The following is a 20,358-nucleotide window of genomic DNA, read 5'->3' as shown; positions in this document are numbered from 1 at the left end:
GTATAAAACCAATTTCGCGAGTAAAGATTTGGCTAGAAATGTGCAATTCCCTAAGTGATCAAAAACGAATTTCCCTTTACGACTTCAAAATTTCCTCAAGCGCATATGTCGAGAGAAAACAAACTTGATAATCTACTGCACAAATGTCATGATGTGAAAATAAATTCTTAAAACTAACAGTTAAAAGAAATGTATAATATTCAGTAAAGAGAAGTAAGTGGCCATATATGGCCACTTGGTACGCAAAGGGTTAATCAAACAAGAAAAATATTACGGGAATTGATTATTTCAGAATTTTAATTTTACCACTTTAAAAATTTCTTCAGGGCATTTGAGCTTTGATGCCAGATGATTTTCCAGTGTCTGTTTTACTTCTTATAGTTTAAAGTCTCTCTCCACGCTTTTCATTTATAAATAGTTTCTTCCGGAACAAAGATAGATTAAGAACGTCATCTCCTTGCATAAAGGATTTGTCCCGTCAACAGAGGAAACACATGGCCATCACACAACAACTGTCTGTTAACTGCACGTCAGATTTTTCGTATCGTTCGCCTTTGTATCCGGCGTGTTTGGTTTTTCTTTTTCTGATAATTATTTACTAGTTTTAATTTGAGAGCTTGAAACCGTTTTCTATGTGATATTGAATAGACGCGCCTACTTACCTTATTGTTACTTATTTCCGCGGGACTTAATTTTCGCGATTATCAAAAAATCGCGAAATTATAGACCCGCGAAAATTTATTTTAAAAGTTTTTTATTGTATTTTTATGTTAATTATGCATTTTTTGCCAAATCGCAAAAATTAAGACCCTCGAAATATACCTGTTCCATTTTCGCGAAATTAAGTTCAAATACAAGAACATTAACCCCACAGCTTAATTTCGCGAACAAGACAAGTATTTTTTAAGCAAATGAAAGATCATCGCAATAATATACTCAACTTAAGCAGTTGAGAAAAGCAAGCCTGAAAAAAAATTCAGGCTTGAACGGGAATCGAACCCATGACCTCTGCGATACTAGTGCAGCGCTCTAACCAACTAAGCTATCAAGCCAACTGGGAGCTGGTCACTTGTGAGTTGGTAATATACCCGTGGATGGAGAAGATATGAAATGAAGATATGAAATTCATATATTTGTACTGCGGATATACATTTTAAGCAAATGAAAGATCATCGCAATAATGTACTCAACTTAAGCAGTTGAGAAAAGCAAGCCTTAAAAAAAATGCAGGCTTGAACGGGAATCGAACCCATGACCTCTCCGATACTAGTGCAGCGCTCTAACCAACTAAGCTATCAAGCCAACTGGGAGCTGGTCACTTGTGAGTTCAAGTGTAAGTACAAGTATTGTTCGCGAAATTAAGTTCCTGTTCCATTTTCCATTCCACTTCTTTACAGACTGAACTGAATCACTGTATGCTTAATTAATTTGATACGTAAAACTGAAGACGTAATCAAAATGGCTCAATTTTTTAAAATATATATTTTTTATATGGTCGTTTTTTTTAAAAAAAAAATCAAAATTCTATAAAAGTGAAAACATGCTTAAAACACCTTTTTTATTTCCGTGATTCGATTTCGCAGTTTGAAAGAGGTAACTTCAAAACTGAACGTCAGAAAGCGCTGGTATATTTGAATTAATTTCTCTCCATGGCAACATTGAAGAAGATGAAATAACCGAGGCTTTGTTCCCCAAATTCACATGATATTGACCGTCTTAAGAAGCAAATGTTCAAAACAACCGGTCCTTGAACGAGACTCTTTCCTGTATTATAACAATAAGAGCTCTAGTCTAAAGACACAGCTGCCATTAACGGATATTGCGCCCAAGGGCCTCTTCACGACTCGCATTGTCCACTTTAAGACAGTTAATTTTGATTAATTCTGAAAGACGGAGTTTTAACCGCGTTAAGATGAAGTTAGCATGCCTTTTTCTACTTCTTTTCTCAGTCGGTTCTCTTTTAGAAATTGCCCACACGAATGAAGGACAAGAAGAGTTTCCCAGCGGTGTTAACAGTGTGCTTGATGCTCTCGAGAAAGCGGTGTTGTTTTACGAACAATATGGGGATGATTTAAACTTGGATGCGTATTTTGGTCTTAGAATCGCTCAAGGTTGGTAATAATGCGTGTGCTGCTTAAGATTTCATCTCTGTAAAAAAAGATTTCTGTAACGATGTTCAAGTCTTTTTCTAATTATCCAGAAAAAAAACGGCATGATATATTGGGGTCTCGCTGTTCTCCGGTCGTTCTAAACAGAACTTGTTGCTATGTGGAGTTTAACCTTCACTGAGAAGAAAAAAACCATCATTTAGAATCTTCCCTTTAATTATTTACTTGGGTAGGCCTTAACGCAAAATATGTTAAATAATTATTAATTGCTTTTTCTAGATAATGCAATTTTTATTTTGTTGTTGTTCAAAAGGTAATCTCTTTGATTTAATCCGTAAAAAGAAAACTGCGAACGCTTTACACAAGTCTGGCATATACAAGCAAGTAACTCGACTCCAGGAACTTGTGTCTCGAATTGGATCGAAATCCTTAACTGTCCTGCGGCGCTCTAACCCTCAGTACTATAACCTGGTTGGGTTCACTGTGTCGCAGCCTTGGCTAACAGTGAAACATTACAAAAGAATCGACCCGAATCTTAGCACGGCTTTCGATAAAAGGAAACTGTCAGACGACATATTGCATGATTATGAACCATGTCTGGCCAAGCTCCTCGGCAGTCCGGGATATGGGGACAAGCCTTGTGACGTCCCTGAGGAATGCTGGGAAATAATGGTGCGTCCGGGAGAGATCGGTTTCGTGCTCACGCATCAAGCGCTTTATTTCTTGTTTGGTGAGCAGAGAGGTTAGTAAAACTGTTATCAGCAATAAAAACACCTATCAAGACGACACACACCAAAACGATGCAAGGAACATGAAGCTCGTAGAGAATTGTAGAGATAAGTTGACTCGAGTAGAAAATCGTAGGAGTACCACAAGGAGAATTATTCTCGAATAGGTAGTGTCTGTCTGTTTGTTTTTTGTTTGCTTGTTTGTTTGTCTGTTCATTTGTTTTCCTGGGGGTGTTGTTCGTGTCTTGGTCCTACTCTTCTGTCTTTTCCCCTTGCGGATTTGGCTTGTCCGTCATTCACTCGTCTGTTTATGTTGTGGTTTCGCCTGCTTTCTGTCAGTGTGGAGAGAGAGTGATTCTGTGTTTGCTGCATGTTGGTTGCGAAGGTCGAAATTAAAATGAATGATTGATTGATTTACTTACTGACTGACTGACTGACTGATTGATTGATTGATTGATTGAATGAATGAATGAATTAATGAATGATTGATTGATTGATTGATTGATTGATTGGTTGAATTTACAGGATGTCTTGATACGTTCTCGACAAAGATGAAGGAATACAAAAGCTCTTTAGAACACGTGTACGACAAAATTTGCTCCAACATCTATACTCAGCTGCAATTGGTCGAGCGAGTTCATCCAATCAGAAGAATCGACGCTGATCTAATGATGGAACAGAGCGTAGTCTGTGGCATTCTGGGATACTATGAATTTTTAACGCCGCAACGTTTGTCAAATGTGTTACAATGGCAGCGGTCGAGTGGATGTTACGGAAACATCGAAAACGAGGATGAGTTTAACAAACAACAGAGCAGGAGGACGATGAGGAAACTTCTTATGGGAAAAGAATTGTCAGGTGAGACTAAGGTCTTGTAAACAATGATCCAGATCATTATGAAAGCGGATAAAAAAATATTTCGTCCATACTAATCCGGATAAATTTGAAAACGATACGCTACATCGCACGCAACATTTAACGCATGAGTAGGCTATTGTAAAGCTACCTTAAACCTTTTGTTTTTGAAAGAAAGATCACACGACTATTTGACGCCAGCGTTTTCGAAAAAGATCATTTCCGCCTTCTGCGGTTCACCACCTAGCCGGTGTTTTCAAATTTCTCCACTTTGGAGACCGTTTTCGAAAAGATCCGTTTTCGGTAACCGAAATTATAAAGCGCCGTTTCAGTGCGGATGGCTGGCCTATCCGAAAAAAAAAAAGTGTGTTCAAATTTAAAACCAGCACTGTTATTTTCGTGCCAAAATCATAAATTTGTACAGCGGCATCTTAAAGTGGCTCATATATGTAGCATTAAAAGTCTTATCAGGGATCAAACTCTATGGCTATTGTCGTCACTCAGTGCCATTTATATTTGTTTGTTTGACAGATGGGTGTGAATCGCATATAACAGGAGTTGGAACTGCACTTCTTTCCATTTATTTTCGCTTCCTGGTTCTGAACGACATACCAGACACAAATTCAACTATGGCAAAGAAAAGGACATGAATGCCGCTGACCGTACAGATTATCTACCGGAACACAAATTGAGATTTTATGAATTTTTTTGTTTTAACCGATCTCATAGAAGTAGACCGCGGGCATTCGCTAACCTGGATTACAGAGCGACAAACGAATAAGGCGAGAGGTGCAAATGGCCGTGTGAAAACTGTCTCGCCTCTTTATTTTTTGGGAATGCTCGCAGTCTACAATAAAGCCCGCCAATTAAGTTTCATATTGTTAACATTTTTGGTATTTACTTAGTTTTATGACAAACTGTTAAATAAACAGGCAATGAAATAAAGGAAAATAAAGCAATATAGCATCAAGAATTATTAGTGGGGATTTGATGTTGACAGTTGTAGGCACAATGCACCCGAAGTATCGACGAGCTGGTCTCAGTTGTAGGCAGAACAATACACATTAAACCAACGCTACTCCTAAATCCAGATTCAGTCCAGATCAGAGTTTGAAACTGCGTTTTATACCATACCATTGAAAATACAGCCAATCAGAATTTAAGAAAACCGTTGTATATTCGACGGTATTCAACTCAACCTTCCCATCGTGCGCTGCGATCTTATTCTCGACGAAATTTAGTAAGGGTATTTTCTATGGCATGGTATAAAATAGTTACACAACACTTTCTCGTGGCACACTATAGGAAAAATCCACCACCTGACGAGGGAATTCCACGTTAGAACGCCGTAATTGAAATTTAATCAAGGAAAATCTTTTGCTTTCTCACTTCGGTCAGGTTTTTGCTTTGTAAACGGACAAGATAGTTTTGTAAACATAAATCGATTCCAATTTTGCGTACGTTGCTATGTGAAGCTACGCGTTGCTACAGTGTAATATCGCTCAACCTCGCTTTCAAGTCGCAATTCCACTCTGAATACCTCGCCTCGATAACCAATCAGATGGCGAGAATTCTCCTAGCTATGCGATTCTATGGAATATCCCACTTGTCACTTGTATTTTCTTCGTATACACCTAAAGGCTCGTGTGTATACCGAGAAAATGCAAGTGACTCGTGGGATATTCCATAATATACCACTCGAAAGCGTTGCATAACTAGTATGTATTCATCTCAGTTTTGAATAACTCCTACAGGAAACATCAATAGATGTACACTGGGATGGGTTGGGGAAAGGGGGGGGGGGGGGGGGCTGGGTGGAGGTAAACTGTCGTCGAGAAGCATCACCTCTTTAGAAGAGGAATAAAAAATTATCTTGCGTTCATTCTGTATGATGATTTTGTACTTTACTAAGTTAAGTATGTCCTACTATAAAGACAAGCTGAACATATGAATATATGACATTCTTTAATGAGAGAAAAGTGCCTAAGTTAAAGGTTTTTTGTCAGTTGATATACAACATCTTACAACATCGTCATTTATCATTTAAGGCCGGATTTCAACATATAAATTCTCCATGCACATTCTGTACTGCTAGACAGCTGTTTGGTCTTCATGTGCGTTTTTTATGCATGGAAACACTGGAGATAAATTTGAAAAGTGTGGATAGGGCCACAGTGTGTAACTATTGAATTAAAGCAGTTAAGCAATGCTTTCATACTTTGGTGTTTAATTTATTGTGCTGTTCACTGAAGATGATTCTAGCTTGTAATTATGTGTATGATCTCTAGTGCGCGGCCCTTCAAATGAAAGCTACTAAGCGCTATTTATATCATGAGCTGCTATTCAATAATGCTGTACAAGATGATTTTAGCTTTAAATTCTGTGGATGAAACTCTATCGGTAATCATTCCACTTTAGGACTATTCGAAGAGTGGAGTGAAAAGCTATGCATAAAAATCCGCCGATCCGTGCTTTTTTGGCCACTGACATCCGTCATTCCGCCACTATTTTCGTTTTAATCCGAATCCGCATTTCTTGAGAACTGTGTGGCCCACAAAGTATAGTTTTACTAAAAAGGAAGGTATATTTTGTTTTCTATTTCAATTTTTTTAAGACGTTTCGTTTGATTCCTTGCTTTTGCGCGCGACAATTCTGCAAAAATACTGACGAAACCAAGCAAAGTGATCTGAACTTCGTTTAATATCCACGATCGAAACTTCCCGACACGAAGAGTCTGGAAACCCGGCCAGAATTCGTAGCTAATCCACGATCCGCTGTATTTTCGAAATCCGCGAATCCGCTCAATGTATCGCAAAAATCCCGAAATCTGAGCGCATTTTAAGGCCACGTCCGTCGATCCGCGATCCTGTTCACCCCCTCTTTGAACAGTGCTTTCATACGATGCTGTTAATATGAAGTTGTGAATTTCTGCTGTTTTCTAATAATTTGTTTAAGGATTCGCTATCGTTTTTACTTTCATTGGATACATTCCATAAAACACCTGCTAATCTCTGTCTTTGACCAAAGCTGGATTGTCGTAACTTCCCAGGCCGACTGGAGATGAATTGTGCGGATAGTCATCCAAACAAGTATCATCCAAAAGGTGAAGGATCTCCTTCCAAACATCCCTGTTAGCATTGCTGTTGCATGCAAGATGCTCAACACTAGCATGATCATCATCATCGGCGGCGGCGGCGGTGGCGGTGGCGTCCCCGTCGTCGACGACGTCGTTGACGTAAGCGGCATTGTGAACGTCGTCGCTTTTGTCAGAATCATCAACACCATCGTAATCCTTGTCATCATCGTCATCAACTAGAGATGAATGCCTTGCTGTCAGTATGTGGCAAATCATGTTATTCAAATGCAACAAGGGGTCATCACTTGATGTTGATGCAACATCAGCTCTGCCGTATCCATCTCCAAGGTTTGTGCCACAAGTTATTTCTTCACTCTCGACTGATGATGACTCCTCGCTAATACCTGAGTGAAAACAGTCTTTGGATTGAGTGCGGTTTAGCGTTTTCTTAGTTTTGAAAGTTTCCCAAACAGAACAAAGTTCATCATCTTCATCTCCATTCATGACAGTTGCGCTGTCTCCAAATGGTTCTGAGTTTGCAAATGACACTTTTCGGCTGCGATACATCACTGGTGTTATTTTTGCCGCGAAAGACCAGTTAGATCTCCATGCCTCATTTTCAAAAGTATCTTCTTCGGCCACGGATGTACGTTCCGACAACTCATCTCTACTACCTTGATCGGCTTTCCTCTTTGAAGAGCTGGAATCACCATTTTCTTCTGGCGTGTAACCGAGCAGGGTTTGCAGAATCCTTTTCATCATGAAGTCTGCAATTTCTAATTCTTCTTTTCCCTGGTCGAGGCAAGAGTTCGAGTAGGAATCGTCCAGAATGGCCACAAACATATTTGTTATAATTATAATTGCAGTGAGAAAGAAACTCACGACAAACAGTCTGCCCATAATGAAGCCTCCTTCCTCAAGCCCCTCCATCAGACCGTTGCCTCCAATGACCATGAGGAACTGTGAGATGAACGCTTTGGCAAAAGATGAAAACATTAAGTTATCTGAACCGAATGCGATCGTCCCCGATACAGCGTAACTGGTAGACAGGACACAAAAAATCAAAAAGAACGATGTCACTGTTGGTAAACGACTTTTCAGAAAGGATGAAAGCTTCACCACTTGACTGTTAAAATGGAAACACTTTAGGAGACGCAGTGTGGCTATTGCCGATGTTATGCATATTGCCACAGTTTCAGCTTCGCCCCACACAAGAGCTTGATGGAAGCTCACTGGTACAAAAGGATTCTCTTTTAATTTAGCTAGCTTTATTGTAACTTCTTTTGATTTTATCCACTGGAAGAGCAATGCAAGAGAAGCAGTTAAAATCTGAAAGAGTTCCATCCAGTTCCACGCGGACTTAAAGTATGAGCATTTTTGTTGGAACATCTTAATGCATTCCATGATCAGGTAACAAAGAAGAAAGACCCCAAATAGCAGTACAAAAAACAGGTAGGTGTCGTGAGCTTGTGAATCAGTAGAATTAAGAGGTAAGATTCCATAATTTTTAAATGTGCCAGAATACCCAGATGGAAGTGCCTCAAAGAAATACGACATGACGCTGAGGAGGTTACTCGAGGGATTAAACAGTGAGAACTCGACTATCACGGCTCGAGTTTGAGAATCGATCCAATTGTTTTTAATTAAATCGTCGATAACCTTTCTGGCTGTAAGCTTGTTGTATCCCAGGTTAGCTATGTATCCGCCTCCGCGGTAAACAGCAAAACGACCCCAAGAATCAAAGCCACCAAACTGTTCATCCGTGCTATATTCCCAGTTTTCTGGACATGCAGATAAAGATCTGTTAAACGTTCCTATTTGGGAATTCCAGATATTTGTATCTTCATCGATACGAGAATACGAATCGTGGCAAAAATTGATCATCTTTTTAAAAATAGCAGCACCTTCACATGTGTCTGTTGAGGAAAAGAAAAAAGTTAAAGGAGCGGCGGTGAACGACATGTCTAAAAGTGAAATACTTTTCCACTTCAAATGCCCGCGCGATTAAAAGCCAAAAGAAGCATTTGCAGAGGGGAAGAGGGGAAAAATTACAAAGAATGCTTGCACTGGGCTTTATGTGATCCCTGACTAGCATCCTATCCAGGGGTAGCAGAGGAATTTAAATGCCAGCACCGATAGGCCTATCTGCACGACTCCTTTATTGTCCACGACTCCTTTATATTGCCCTACTAACTATTTAATTACCTGTTTAAGGATGAGAGGAAGATAGACAGCGAAAAGAAATTTATGCGTTCATTCTTTATATGTCCATTTTGCGCCTCATCCCAATGCGTTACTGCGTCATTGGCGACAGATTCAGCAACATTAAAGAATAAGGGGAAACGAAACGAATATTCTTCATTGCTATCACACAGATTCTGGATCTGTTCGAAACCCTAACCGTGCACTGTGTTATTGTATTCCACATTACAAGGAAGCAAGCTAATGCATTTCTTCATTTTTTGGGTGGTTTTTGTCATAAAATCTTGTTTTGTCATTGAAAATTAGGTCAACAAATTCTTAATAACACTTTTTTTACACACTTGACTCACAAAATGTTCATTCACAACTTAAAACTTACTTTTCTTGACTCGGAGTTGTCTTAGGCGAGGCATGCCGACTAGGATTGAACGCTTGTTTCCAATGTATTCTGAAATTTTCTCCTCTTGGCTATTGTACCAACCATCTGGAAATATTGCTCGAACAAATACTTCGTTCATCCACCTCCAGAACTGGTTGTTGTTTTTTATCTAAAGAGGTAAGTATAAGTACGGGGGATTTTTCATAGACAAACTTGGTTAAAGTAAAGAGCCATCGGGGAAAAGCCGATTTGCGTGTATTTTCCTCTAAAAAGGAGCGTTGGACTAAATGCCTCATAGCAAAACAGCAACAAGTAACAGACAGACTAAACAATTTTTCTACTTCAAATTTCCTGCTCGATTATAACCCCCTCCCACCAAAAGAAACACTTAGTCTATAACAGTAAAAATCGCAAATATAGTGCCAAATATTTTTACTCAGAAAAGACGCAATATATTCAACACGAGTTTCAGTGTCAGTGGGGGCTTTCAGAAGCCTTGATATAACACTACCACAATAAAAAAAATATTATAAACACAGTATTCGATATTAATCACTCACCTCGTCAAAATTCTGGAGTTCATTCTCCGTAGAATCAGTCAGTTGATATCTGTGTTCGTTTTTATCGCTATAACATACAATCATCAACAGCAAGAAGAATAAAATAAGAAAGATCAGTTTCTTGATAAATTTAAACATCTTCCTCTCGTTGGTTTTAAACTTCTTCGCTTGCTTTATTTCATCTAAAGACAAATCAAACAACGGCTGAACATTGTTGTCCTGCGCTGATCTTCGAAGCCTCAATGCGCGACCACATTGTGAAGCCACAATGACGGACACCATAATTATCTTGACAGGCTGAGAAACGAATACGTCTCCAGTCAGTGATAACACGACAGATGACAACCATCGAGCCGACTTCTCTCCTCTCCACATGAGGGAGTAAAATATAGTAAACAGGGCTGAAGTGATAGCTGTGCTGATACAGAGAAACCAAGCGATGTAGACGCAAAAATGAGGAAGCAGACACTGGCGCTTTTGACTGTTCATGTGATCGTAACGTCTTCCTTGAGCGTTATTTTTAAACCCACTGTTTCGAAACAAGAACGTAATTAAAACACTTGGCGGCAATGTAATGAGAACAGTTTGCAACGCAATTATTAGTTGACTTGGAGTGACCTTAAAAGGTCCTATAGTAATGGTCTGTTGATTGGCAGTCTCCGTTTCATAAAACATGGCTGATGTGACCATGAACAAGAAAAGGAAGCAACAACAGCAGGATGCCCTTTGAACACGTGAGAAGGAATTTCCAGGCTGTTTACTGACCACCGACCACCACAAGTGTTCGTCGGCGAATCCAGTCTTCTGCAACATGCTGAATTTTCTTTTAAATTCTATTTCACTACCCTCCACATTAGCAGAATAAAATACTCGTGTAGTGTTTCCATCGTCCCTCTCCAATGCCAGCCATCGATAGCAGGTAAATAACCACTGTTGACCAGTTTGACTGTCCACAACTGAGATCTCGCTGAGGAACCAAGATGCTGTTTTCCCCGAGTTGTCATGGCCTATCTGCACCTTTACTAAAGGCCCCAAAGGTTGCGGTACACTTATGAGGAAGTTGTCTGTGTTTCCCTGCACGAACAGCTCTCTGTCGGTCTTACCTGCAGTTGTCAAGCTGATGACGTCACTAGCAGATTCCAGTCCGTAGAGGATCATGGACACATTAGCCGAGGTCCCCGAGTTCCTCCATCCTCCAGTCGTAATAGAAACTTCATATTGGTATCCTCCCTCGTCGGAACCTTTTAACGGTATCAGAGGGCTATTCTAAAATCACGAGAGTTAGAAGGAATGTTAGATATGTTTATTTATTTATTAGTATTTATCATCACCCAAAAGGACGGCAAAGTTTTCCTTAAGGATTGCCATGAATACAATTTCTATCTCGTTACCGGTACAAAACGTGTGCAAGTGCTGCATGCGTTTGAGAACAAAAAACCTTGCTACATGAAAAATGATGTTCCACTAGAAAAACGAGTTAAGCTATAGTACTTATCCTAACTGCCTAATGGATGCCCGTCTACGTAATCAACAGCCAAGCAAAAAATATCCCGTGCACACTGAATAAACATGTAAAGATAAACCAAGTTAGCTATTACACTGGAATAGAACAGCCTTAACAAGCTTGTGTCATTGACTGGTTAACGTTTTCTCATGTTGTGAACTAGCCATGGGTGAAAGCCGAAAGCGAGTCCATTCTCCGACCAACTCGTTGGCAAACCCCAAAACTAAGGTAAAGGTGGACTGTCAAAAGCGAGCTGAAAAGGAACGGTTTAAGAACAATGGCAGTAGCAGCATCGGCTGAAGAGGCAGAACAGCCTAAAACCGAGAGCCTGCAGCCCAGTTCTCCACCAGGAGAGAATGGTTAAATGATGAATGATGAACCAGGTATTACTTTGAAAAAGAGCCAATCTAAAAAATAAAATGTCTGATGTTTTTGTTTTGTGGAAGATACCTTAGCAATATCCTTTTTGTCGGCTCTACGTGCAATCAGCAATACAAGAACGTAGACCAGGAATACAGAACAAACTGCGGCCAGGACCAGCACGTCACTGGGTTCCAGGTTCTCAAGAGTTTGTTTAACTGCAACAAAATCAACAGTGTTTGGTGCAACAAGAAGGTCTCCACCAAACGATGTCAAGTGATTACAGAGGCATTCCAGGAAAGACCCGTTGGAATTCTGGCCCACCTGTAAATGGAAGAAAAGCCATTTATCTAAGATCATGACAAAGAAAAGTAACATTCTGGTAAACTGTCAAAAAATGTTAAGCCTTCCCTATTTGATAATTGCGAGGTGCAGTTTTTCAAAATATGACGCAAAATCATAGGTCAAAATGCCCGTCAAAATGATATGATCGGCTTAACAGAGCTCATAATTTCCTGCACTATCAACTTTAAAAGAATTTCTTTGCGCTGTTTTTCTCTACAGGAAAAGTTTACCGCACATCACATCCCACAGCATGATTTGACTTGTGAAAACACACTTGTTAGATGATCAACAAAAGTAATAAGGAAGAGAATAACCGATTAAATCCTAACAAGAACCTGGTGTAGGTGGGACACACGGGTAGTTTAATTCCCAAACATGTCTACTCTGAAGTTAGAAAAACGAAACTAAGACAGTCCAAACGACTCTTACGAACCAGACACTAGACAAAACTGCTCTAAAACCAAGGAACTGCGTGTATGGGCTAAACAACAACAACAACAACAACAACAACAACAACAAAGTTATTTACAAAGAAATGTTTAAACAATAAATAAATAAAAATACATAAGTTGCTGGTCACCCAAAATAACTAAAAAGCTAAACTAGTCGGGTGACCACCATTTATTAATTTAAAAACAACCTTGAACTTTAAACTTAAGAGTAACCTTGAGCAACCTTCATGGTAGCAAAAACACTTCACAACATTTATCATCTTACCTTACATCCCTCGTTTGTCCACATTTCCTCAGCATCATTCCAATACGCACACCAAAAGGTATTCACTTGTAAGCTGTAGTTCGCCGATTTGGCAGGGTCGTACTTTGGTTTTATGACAACAAATTCTGGAGGTGGGGATGGGGTCGGTGGGGGAGGTTTAAAGGTAACACATCTATCTTGTGAAGAACTCTCAGTTAAGAGCGACCTTCTGTTCCTTGATTGTACCGTTTCCGTTTCCTCAATCCCCAAAAGCCCGAGGTAATAGTTTCCAGTTTGCTCAGCCGTGATCCAAACATTTCGCATGTTATTGTCTCCATTTTGACAATCTGAATTCGAACTGTTTCCATGACTAGGCAGAATGACAACGTCATCGAAGACACTTTCAGTTGGCTTTTCGCCGTGTCTGATGTAAGCCGTAACGGAGGCGTGCAAACAAATCCTTATGGAGAATTTCACGGTGGTGTGTGTTTGCTGTACGTTGACAATGTGATACTGCATTAATCCAGGATTTAAGAAATGTTCGGTGGGAGGAGTGGCATTTCCGTAATTCTGCGACACTGGAATTTCAATAACAATGTCGTTGGGCAGATCAGTAATATTCAATACAAGACCGTGATCGTCCTTAAGTTCGATGTTTACCACTTCAGAGTTGATTTTGTTACTGCTGTTCACAGAGGATTGAGGATTAAATGCGTACGTAATCATCTATGAAAATAAAAAGTAAACATTTCATTGTCATATAATAAGTAATGTTGTTTTTAATCGATGTTACGTCCGGGACTGGCCAGTAGTTGAATGACAATGTCTGAGTGAATATACATATATAGGATCGGGCAGGCGAAGAGCCACTCTGTGGATATACTGCCCGAAGTGCCATTATTATTATTATTATTATTATTATTAGTATATGCTAAAACAGTGGATAGCGTTTTTGGCGCGCGCTGATTAGCTTCTCAATTGCAAACTCCGGATATCCGCGCGATTTCGCAGGATAATTGTTAGCTATTCACCTCCGAGCAACGCGCGCGATAAATTGTAATCTTTAATAGGAATAAATTAGTGAAAAAATTTTCTTTTGGGCTATATTATCTCACTGTTTTAGTTTATACTAAAACAACTATTCACCGAAGTAGAGGTGGCTAGTGGTGAATATTAAATATTGAATATCAACCACTGGCCACCTCCACTTCCGTGAATAGTTGTTAAATATACAAAAACTTCGGTTGGTGGAACGATATTTTGTTCGTTGTAAACGGGATGTTGTGTTACATCCCAGTTCGTTATTCAGTCTATTCACGCTACAAAGTCAAGTCAACGATTTTATAAATTGCAAGAGCTATCGTGTTTGTTCATAATGTGCAATTCTAGGGTTGTACCTCATGGGCCCGATGAGGATAAGTAAGTAAGTACCGTCTTATTAAAAAATGCCCAAAACTCACATGCATGTTTTGATAAAGCTCAAAAGAAAAAGTATGCTTTCGGACGGTTACCTGAACTCCAACTTCAGACGTGCTTCCAAATATTTTTGACAAAGTTTCATTGCCCAGCAAAGGAAATTCAAAACCTGCATCTTTATCGTGAATTGCTAGGTGGCTTAAGTACTCAACTTCTTGTTTGCCGAGAACCGTGGATTCAAGTTTATTTCGTATAACAGTATATTCTTCTCCAGGCTGCTTCAGCGAGAGCATGGTGTTAGTGACTATCTCTGTAAGGCGCTGTGAAAGTCTTTGACTTCTTGTCCATGCCTGAAAAGAAAGTTTGCCGATGAATTTGGTGATGAAATCTTGAAATTACAAACTTTTACACACATAATGGTATTCTAACTACATGGTAAAGAAAAACTTGCTTTCGAAAGTTTCTCGAAGTAAGCAAAAGAAAACAATTAAGTTTGGCATTTTAGTACAGCTTGCCCGATGGTGCGGCTGAAAAACGTTTACTGTAACCAATAACGCATTTTCAATAAACAGAATTAGTTTTAAATGCTGTTTTTCTTTTTAGTCCGCCAGATTGACTATTATTTTCTGAATTAGTCCTGAAGAAGACCAAAGCTTGCCGAAACCCCCATTTTAAGACCAATTTTATCATCAGAAGAATCCAGAAAAATAGAGAAAAACTCTTAATCATAAATTGATACCTCGTCAGAACGTGATCTGTTCCCAGTGCCGTCTTCATCCAACCGTCCGTCCTGTAGCTTTGACAGTGATGTAAACTTTTTAACATTGCTGATGCAATACATGTAAGATCTGGCTACGTCTCCCAAGAGCCTGGTGTCAGTTTTGTATTTGGCCTTTAGTAACAGCACTGGTGAAATTTTTAGCAACCTTTCGACGACAAGAGCCTGCAATAGATTTCAATAAGAAGAGTCTAACATAACATATACCAGATTGTAGAGGCAGCGTCGTGGAGGCAGCGTGGTTAGGCTGCGGACTTGAAACCCGAAGGTCGCGGGTTCAAGTCCCGTTCTGACCACTACCTGGTGTTGTTGTCGATCGTCCCAAGTTCAACTCTTTGGCTATGTTTGTACATTGCCAACTGACCTGCCTCCTGCCAGTTGGGATTTTTAAAAGTGTTACAGTTGAATCCCGATAACTCGAACCTACCGCTAACTCGAACCTTTTTCGATTCCCCTCCATGTCATTTTCTTACTAATTTTACCCTTGATAACTCGAAGCCCCATAACTCGAACCTTTTTCGTTTTCCCTTGAAGGTTCGAGTTATCGGGATTCAACTTCATGTTCCTTCACTCGAGATTTCCGACGATTACAGAAGAGCACTTGAAATCCAAAGATTTAGCAGAGAGTTAGCAAATGGCTTCGATAGTCACCCGAAATCCATACCGATCGATTCTTGAAGAGTTTAAAAGTGTTTGCGTTAATCCTTAAATTTTCTCGGCCCCACTTAACATTAAAACAGATGCAGGTTTTACCGTTATATTGCTTGACAATTTAGTGTCGTCCTCGGTTGCTTTACCCAAGATAGTCGTTATTTGGAGTAATCGTTCAAGGGTCTTTACACTGACGTTAGACATCTTAGAAATAATGCGTTTGAGTATCTGCAATCACAAAAAGATATATTTGAAATAATTATTAAGTAATAAGTTAGAAGTTATCTTATCCTTTGTTCCTCGGGTGGAAAAGAAACATTCATAGGGCTCGCCAAAAGTGGCGCTGGAGTCATGGATAGTAGGGGACGGGAAGGGTAAAGAAAGACAGAGAAGAATAAGTGAAAAAAATTGATTTTAAAGGTGCCGGGAACTGGGAAAAATTCTAATAATAGAAACATTTTACAACATTGGAAAATAGAAATAGCATAAGGGGGCTGATCTATTAGTGCAAGCGGGTAACAAGTTGTTTATTTGTTTATTTTTTTTTTTTGGGGGGGGGGGGGCTACGTTATTTTGGGAAGCTTAGTAGGGATGGGGTACAGCAAATTATGGGCAAAAAATAAAAATAAATAAATAAAAAAAACAGGGTGAATTACTGGGGGGTGACATTTTTGCCTACCAACGAGGAGGTTTGGCTAATATTTGGAAGCCACACCAAGTGATTTTGCCAATCTCCCATCCCCCATGCACTGATGAATGAAAGCCCCCAAAAGTGGCGGAAACCGCTAATTAAAAGGCGGGATACCGGGAGTAAATGGTACTGGGAGGCGGAAGCGGAAGGTTCACACTCCCCTGTCCCCCCCCCCCCCACCCACCCCTCACCAGCACTACCAACTTACCAGGCAAATACTTTCCCTCTTTGTTCTAATCCCTTGTTTTTGCTAGAATTTCTGAAACTTTTTCGTTAAAGGGGCTATGCCACGCAATTTTAGGTAATTATATTTATTTTCGTTAATTAAGAGCTCTAAACTTTAAATTGACTGAGCAAACGTCTTTTATTGACCAAATCACAGCCACATAACAAACAAGGATGATTTTCGAGCATTGTAAATGACACTTTAAATTTCTTACAAATTGAGATAAACTTGAAAAAAATCGGGCCAACGGTTTTCAAGTTTAGCCTAACGCAATCTGTTTTAATCTTCTCGAATTTTGCCCATCGATACCCCTTTTTGGCGTTTCTGTGTTTCTTTTCAGTTCTTCTACAGTTTCCAGCCGTTATTGTGATATTTCAGTTAATTCTATGACAAGTTGGTCAGTGCCGAAATTGCCTAAAATTGCGTGACATAACCCCTTTAACTTAAATACATTAAGAACATCATAATCCAAACAAATAATGCCTACCTGTTTATGGAACTGTTCATTGATTCTATCTTCCGACATCTTAATAACTCGCAGAAGAGTCTCTGTTTGTTGAATTGCCAAATTAATTTGCCCCGACTTTAAACGACTTTCGATAGTAATTACTTGTTTGGATAATTCCGCATGGATCTGCTCTTCAGTTTGAGGCAAAGTTGGTGGATCAATCTAACAAAAATAAAGAAAAAAAATTACTTTTTATCGTATTTGCATCTTCTTTAATTTACCAATAAAATTTGAAGTTTCAATGTGTATTTTGGTGGTCATTTAGTTGTCGAGAACTGTTATCGACAACTGAAATACGTAGTGGTTTAGTTGTCACAAATAGGCAGTTTTCCTTTTCGAAAATAGAAACAATTTCGTTGTCTACAACTTTTAGTTACCAAGAACTGCATTTGTGACCGTTTTCCCGTGCATGTGGGAATAACTGGCTTAGTTGTCGACAACTACAGTAAAAACTCGTACGTAAGAACCTAACATTTAAGAACCTGATAGGCTAAAATTTGCAAATTAGAAACCATTTTTATAAGAAGCTTTTTAGCCTAAAATTTGGAAACACGTTCTCAATTTTTAAATTGATTAAAAATGTTTACTTTTGGAAAAATATGATAAGTCAACAGTCTGGATTCTCTTTGGAGATCTATACGTAACCTAGAAGCCTTATTACCCCAGTTGCAATGTAATGACAAAGTTGAAAATCATAAAGTACACTGTTAGAGCTCATTGAAATTGGACAAGGACAAGTCATTACTGTACACGTTTATGTTATGTTCTGAACAATTAGTGCTTTATTTTTTTAAAACACTATGTGGTATGATGTAATGTATATGAAATGATTCATATATGAACTGCGGATGTATATGAAAGTGATAAATGATCATCGCAGTGAATTTCCAATTTAAGCAATTGGAATGAAGAAGCCTGAAAAAAATTCAGGGCTTCAATCCCGTTGAAGCCCTGAATTTTTTTCAGGCTTCTTCATTCAAATTGCTTAAATTGGAAATTCACTGCGATGATCATTTATCACTTTCGCTATGTGGTATGCAAATTTACGGCTAACCTGAAAAACAGTAGGTTCTTACTCGCGGGTTTTTACTGTATCATAACTGCGTTGTCAAGGGTCAGTGGTTTGAGTGGTTGCAAAGTGTGGAATGATCTCGATAACATTTGTCGATAACAAATAGCTGTTGACAACTAAATGCCTAGTCTGTGGATGCCCTTATAGTTGTAAAGCAGGTTACTGTTATAACGTTATTAGTCAAGCAAGACACCCAATTCTACTGGAACTTCCTAGAATGGCAAACTTTAAAACATTATCATTTTGTCTTTTTGCGAGCCCTAGGAGAGTAAAACAAAAATATCACATCGAAGTTGGCAAGTGAATAAAAAAATTCTTTTGTCTTGTTCCCTAAATCTCTGAGCCAAGCTAGAAAGACCCCCTAGAAATTAAATACTGTATGCAAATTGGACTCTTTGGTAGGGCTTTCCACAAGTTGCTCGGCAACTTTTTGGCAACTTTTCATGTTTCGAGCAACTTTTTCCCCTTCGAGCAACTTTTTTCCTCTCGAGCAACTTGTTGCATTTTGAGCAATTTCCAGACCGAAGATCTCCGAAGATTATCCGAGTATTGTTCAAAGGCCATACGATCGTTTCCGAAGATTTACGAAGTTTGACGAAGATTTTCGAGAAACGCCTGAAGACGTTTCAACTTTCGGCTCATTCTGCATTAAAACATTACAAAAACTCCTCAGCAAACATGACGTCATCATTTTACAAATTTTCTCCTTGATATGTTATTTAGATACATCTTTTGCTGTAAAATTGCATAAAACTGCATAGAATTTTTGTTTTGTTTAGAAATCTAACCCTCAAAGGGAAATTGGCATATATTTAAAGAAATTATGTTGATTAGAAGCAGCGTTTTGGATTTTTTGGAGCAACTTTCGAGCAACTTTTATTATCAGAAGCAACTTTTTTGGATTTTTGGAGCAACTTTTGAGCAACTTTTTGAGAAATTACGGGCAACTTTTTGGGAAATCTCGAGCAACTTGTGGAAAGCCCTACTCTTTGGTATTTTTTTTCAACTTTCCGTTTTAGTGATACAATTGCTGATACAAGCCACTTGGAAAAAAACTACTGACTTCTCTATGAATATCTGGGCTGGTAAGAGCTAAGCCTCTATATTACTGGTATGCCACAAAAATGCTAAGAATCACTTTCCTGAAATACTAGTTGTTTACTATTTTACCCGGAGCACCTGGAGCTGAGCTGAGTAACGACGTATCCGGGGGGGGGGGGTACTCCCCAAAAATACCTATACGGGTATGTGCCGCCCAACTGGGTCGTGAGTTTCGGCTCCCGATCCAGAACGGGGTTTTCAATTTTACAAACAATTTTTAGAACGGGGTATGATATTTTTAACTCACGATCAGCAGCCAAAACGGTGTGTTAAAAAGTTGAACTCTTTCTAGAACGGGGTATCATTTTGTATCATTCTTTCTCAAACAGGATGCTACTTTGGAGACCCAGACGGAACGTACCCACCTAAAACATACCTGAACATACCCCCCTCGGGGGCGGCGTATATACATCGGTCGAAACTTACATCCGAACCGAAATTTTCGAAAAATGTTTCGATAAATGGTAACTGAACAACCACTGTCAGTGGTAAAAATGTTTTCAGAAGAAGCCAGTATATGCCTACACCATGATCTCAAATAGAAAAAGAGTTTGAGTTCTTACGTATACCTGAATCTGGAGGAATACTTCTGTCGTAGTTCCTAAAATGTTCACTATAGCAACCTTGATATGGACAATAACTTCATCAACTGCTGGCATGATATTGACGACACTGTAGGGTAAGCCTCCATATGACAACATATCGAATCTTCCTTCTTCTAACTTGCGATAGAACTGGTACATTAGAGGCTCGCTTTTATCAGTCCATCCTTGACAAGAAATGTTCAGTGACGTTCCTAACATTTGTTCTGTCTCCAACTCCGTGACGTGGCATGTCCCACCTGAAGGCGCTGCTGACGTCTCAAACTGGTACGATGCCCATCCGCGTGCGCCGTCCGGAGATAGAACGTCCACAGTCACACGGTAAGAGGAGCCTGGTGCAATTCTTTTAAGGACAAAATGTTTGGAGTCCACTTTTGTTGCTAAGAGGTTTGGCAAGTCCGTCTGATGTTTCCATTGAGGGTGCGAATCATTCCCCTCATTTAGGAACATTTTCCATCGGTACTTCAACGGAGGTCGTCGACATAAAAAGAGGGTTGGGT

At 39.3% G+C, this 20,358-nt stretch overlaps 2 protein-coding genes across 2 annotated transcripts in view; one reads left to right on the top strand and one right to left on the bottom strand.

The window, feature by feature from the left end:
* The first annotated feature begins 1,820 nt into the window (after positions 1-1,820).
* Positions 1,821-4,664, top strand: LOC144635725 (UPF0764 protein C16orf89 homolog). The gene is made up of 4 exons (XM_078494807.1): positions 1,821-2,111; positions 2,422-2,850; positions 3,362-3,694; positions 4,223-4,664. The coding sequence occupies exons 1-4, from the start codon at positions 1,913-1,915 to the stop codon at positions 4,339-4,341; spliced, it is 1,080 nt and encodes a 359-aa protein (XP_078350933.1). The 5' UTR covers positions 1,821-1,912; the 3' UTR covers positions 4,342-4,664.
* Positions 4,665-5,669: 1,005 nt separating this feature from the next.
* Positions 5,670-20,358, bottom strand: part of LOC144637086 (polycystin family receptor for egg jelly-like) — a 26,378-nt gene continuing 11,689 nt past the window's right edge. The window contains exons 8-17 of the mRNA XM_078496247.1: positions 19,826-20,358; positions 17,063-17,245; positions 15,761-15,886; positions 14,969-15,172; positions 14,325-14,579; positions 12,835-13,539; positions 11,863-12,096; positions 9,909-11,174; positions 9,349-9,517; positions 5,670-8,683 (exon numbers count right to left, since the gene is read on the bottom strand). The exon at positions 19,826-20,358 is cut by the window's right edge and continues 77 nt beyond it. Coding sequence (XP_078352373.1) covers positions 6,696-8,683; positions 9,349-9,517; positions 9,909-11,174; positions 11,863-12,096; positions 12,835-13,539; positions 14,325-14,579; positions 14,969-15,172; positions 15,761-15,886; positions 17,063-17,245; positions 19,826-20,358 — 5,663 coding nt within the window. The 3' untranslated portion in view covers positions 5,670-6,695. The remainder of the gene's footprint in view (positions 8,684-9,348; positions 9,518-9,908; positions 11,175-11,862; positions 12,097-12,834; positions 13,540-14,324; positions 14,580-14,968; positions 15,173-15,760; positions 15,887-17,062; positions 17,246-19,825) is intronic.

Source organism: Oculina patagonica, chromosome 13 (assembly GCF_052425735.1).
Source record: "Oculina patagonica isolate OP01 chromosome 13, crgOcupat, whole genome shotgun sequence".
NCBI classification, from domain to species: Eukaryota; Metazoa; Cnidaria; class Anthozoa; order Scleractinia; family Oculinidae; genus Oculina; species Oculina patagonica.
The sequence above is the reverse complement of the archived record's forward strand: the minus strand, read 5'-3'. Positions and strand labels throughout refer to the sequence as shown.

Bases quoted from the DNA above. Each gene is read 5' to 3' on its own strand.
- LOC144635725 (XM_078494807.1), top strand. From the start codon at position 1,913: ATGAAGTTAGCATGCCTTTTTCTACTTCTTTTCTCAGTCGGTTCTCTT. The intron at 2,851-3,361 runs GTTAGTAAAACT...TTGAATTTACAG, and splicing joins CTTGTTTGGTGAGCAGAGAG to GATGTCTTGATACGTTCTCG. The intron at 3,695-4,222 runs GTGAGACTAAGG...TTTGTTTGACAG, and splicing joins TATGGGAAAAGAATTGTCAG to ATGGGTGTGAATCGCATATA.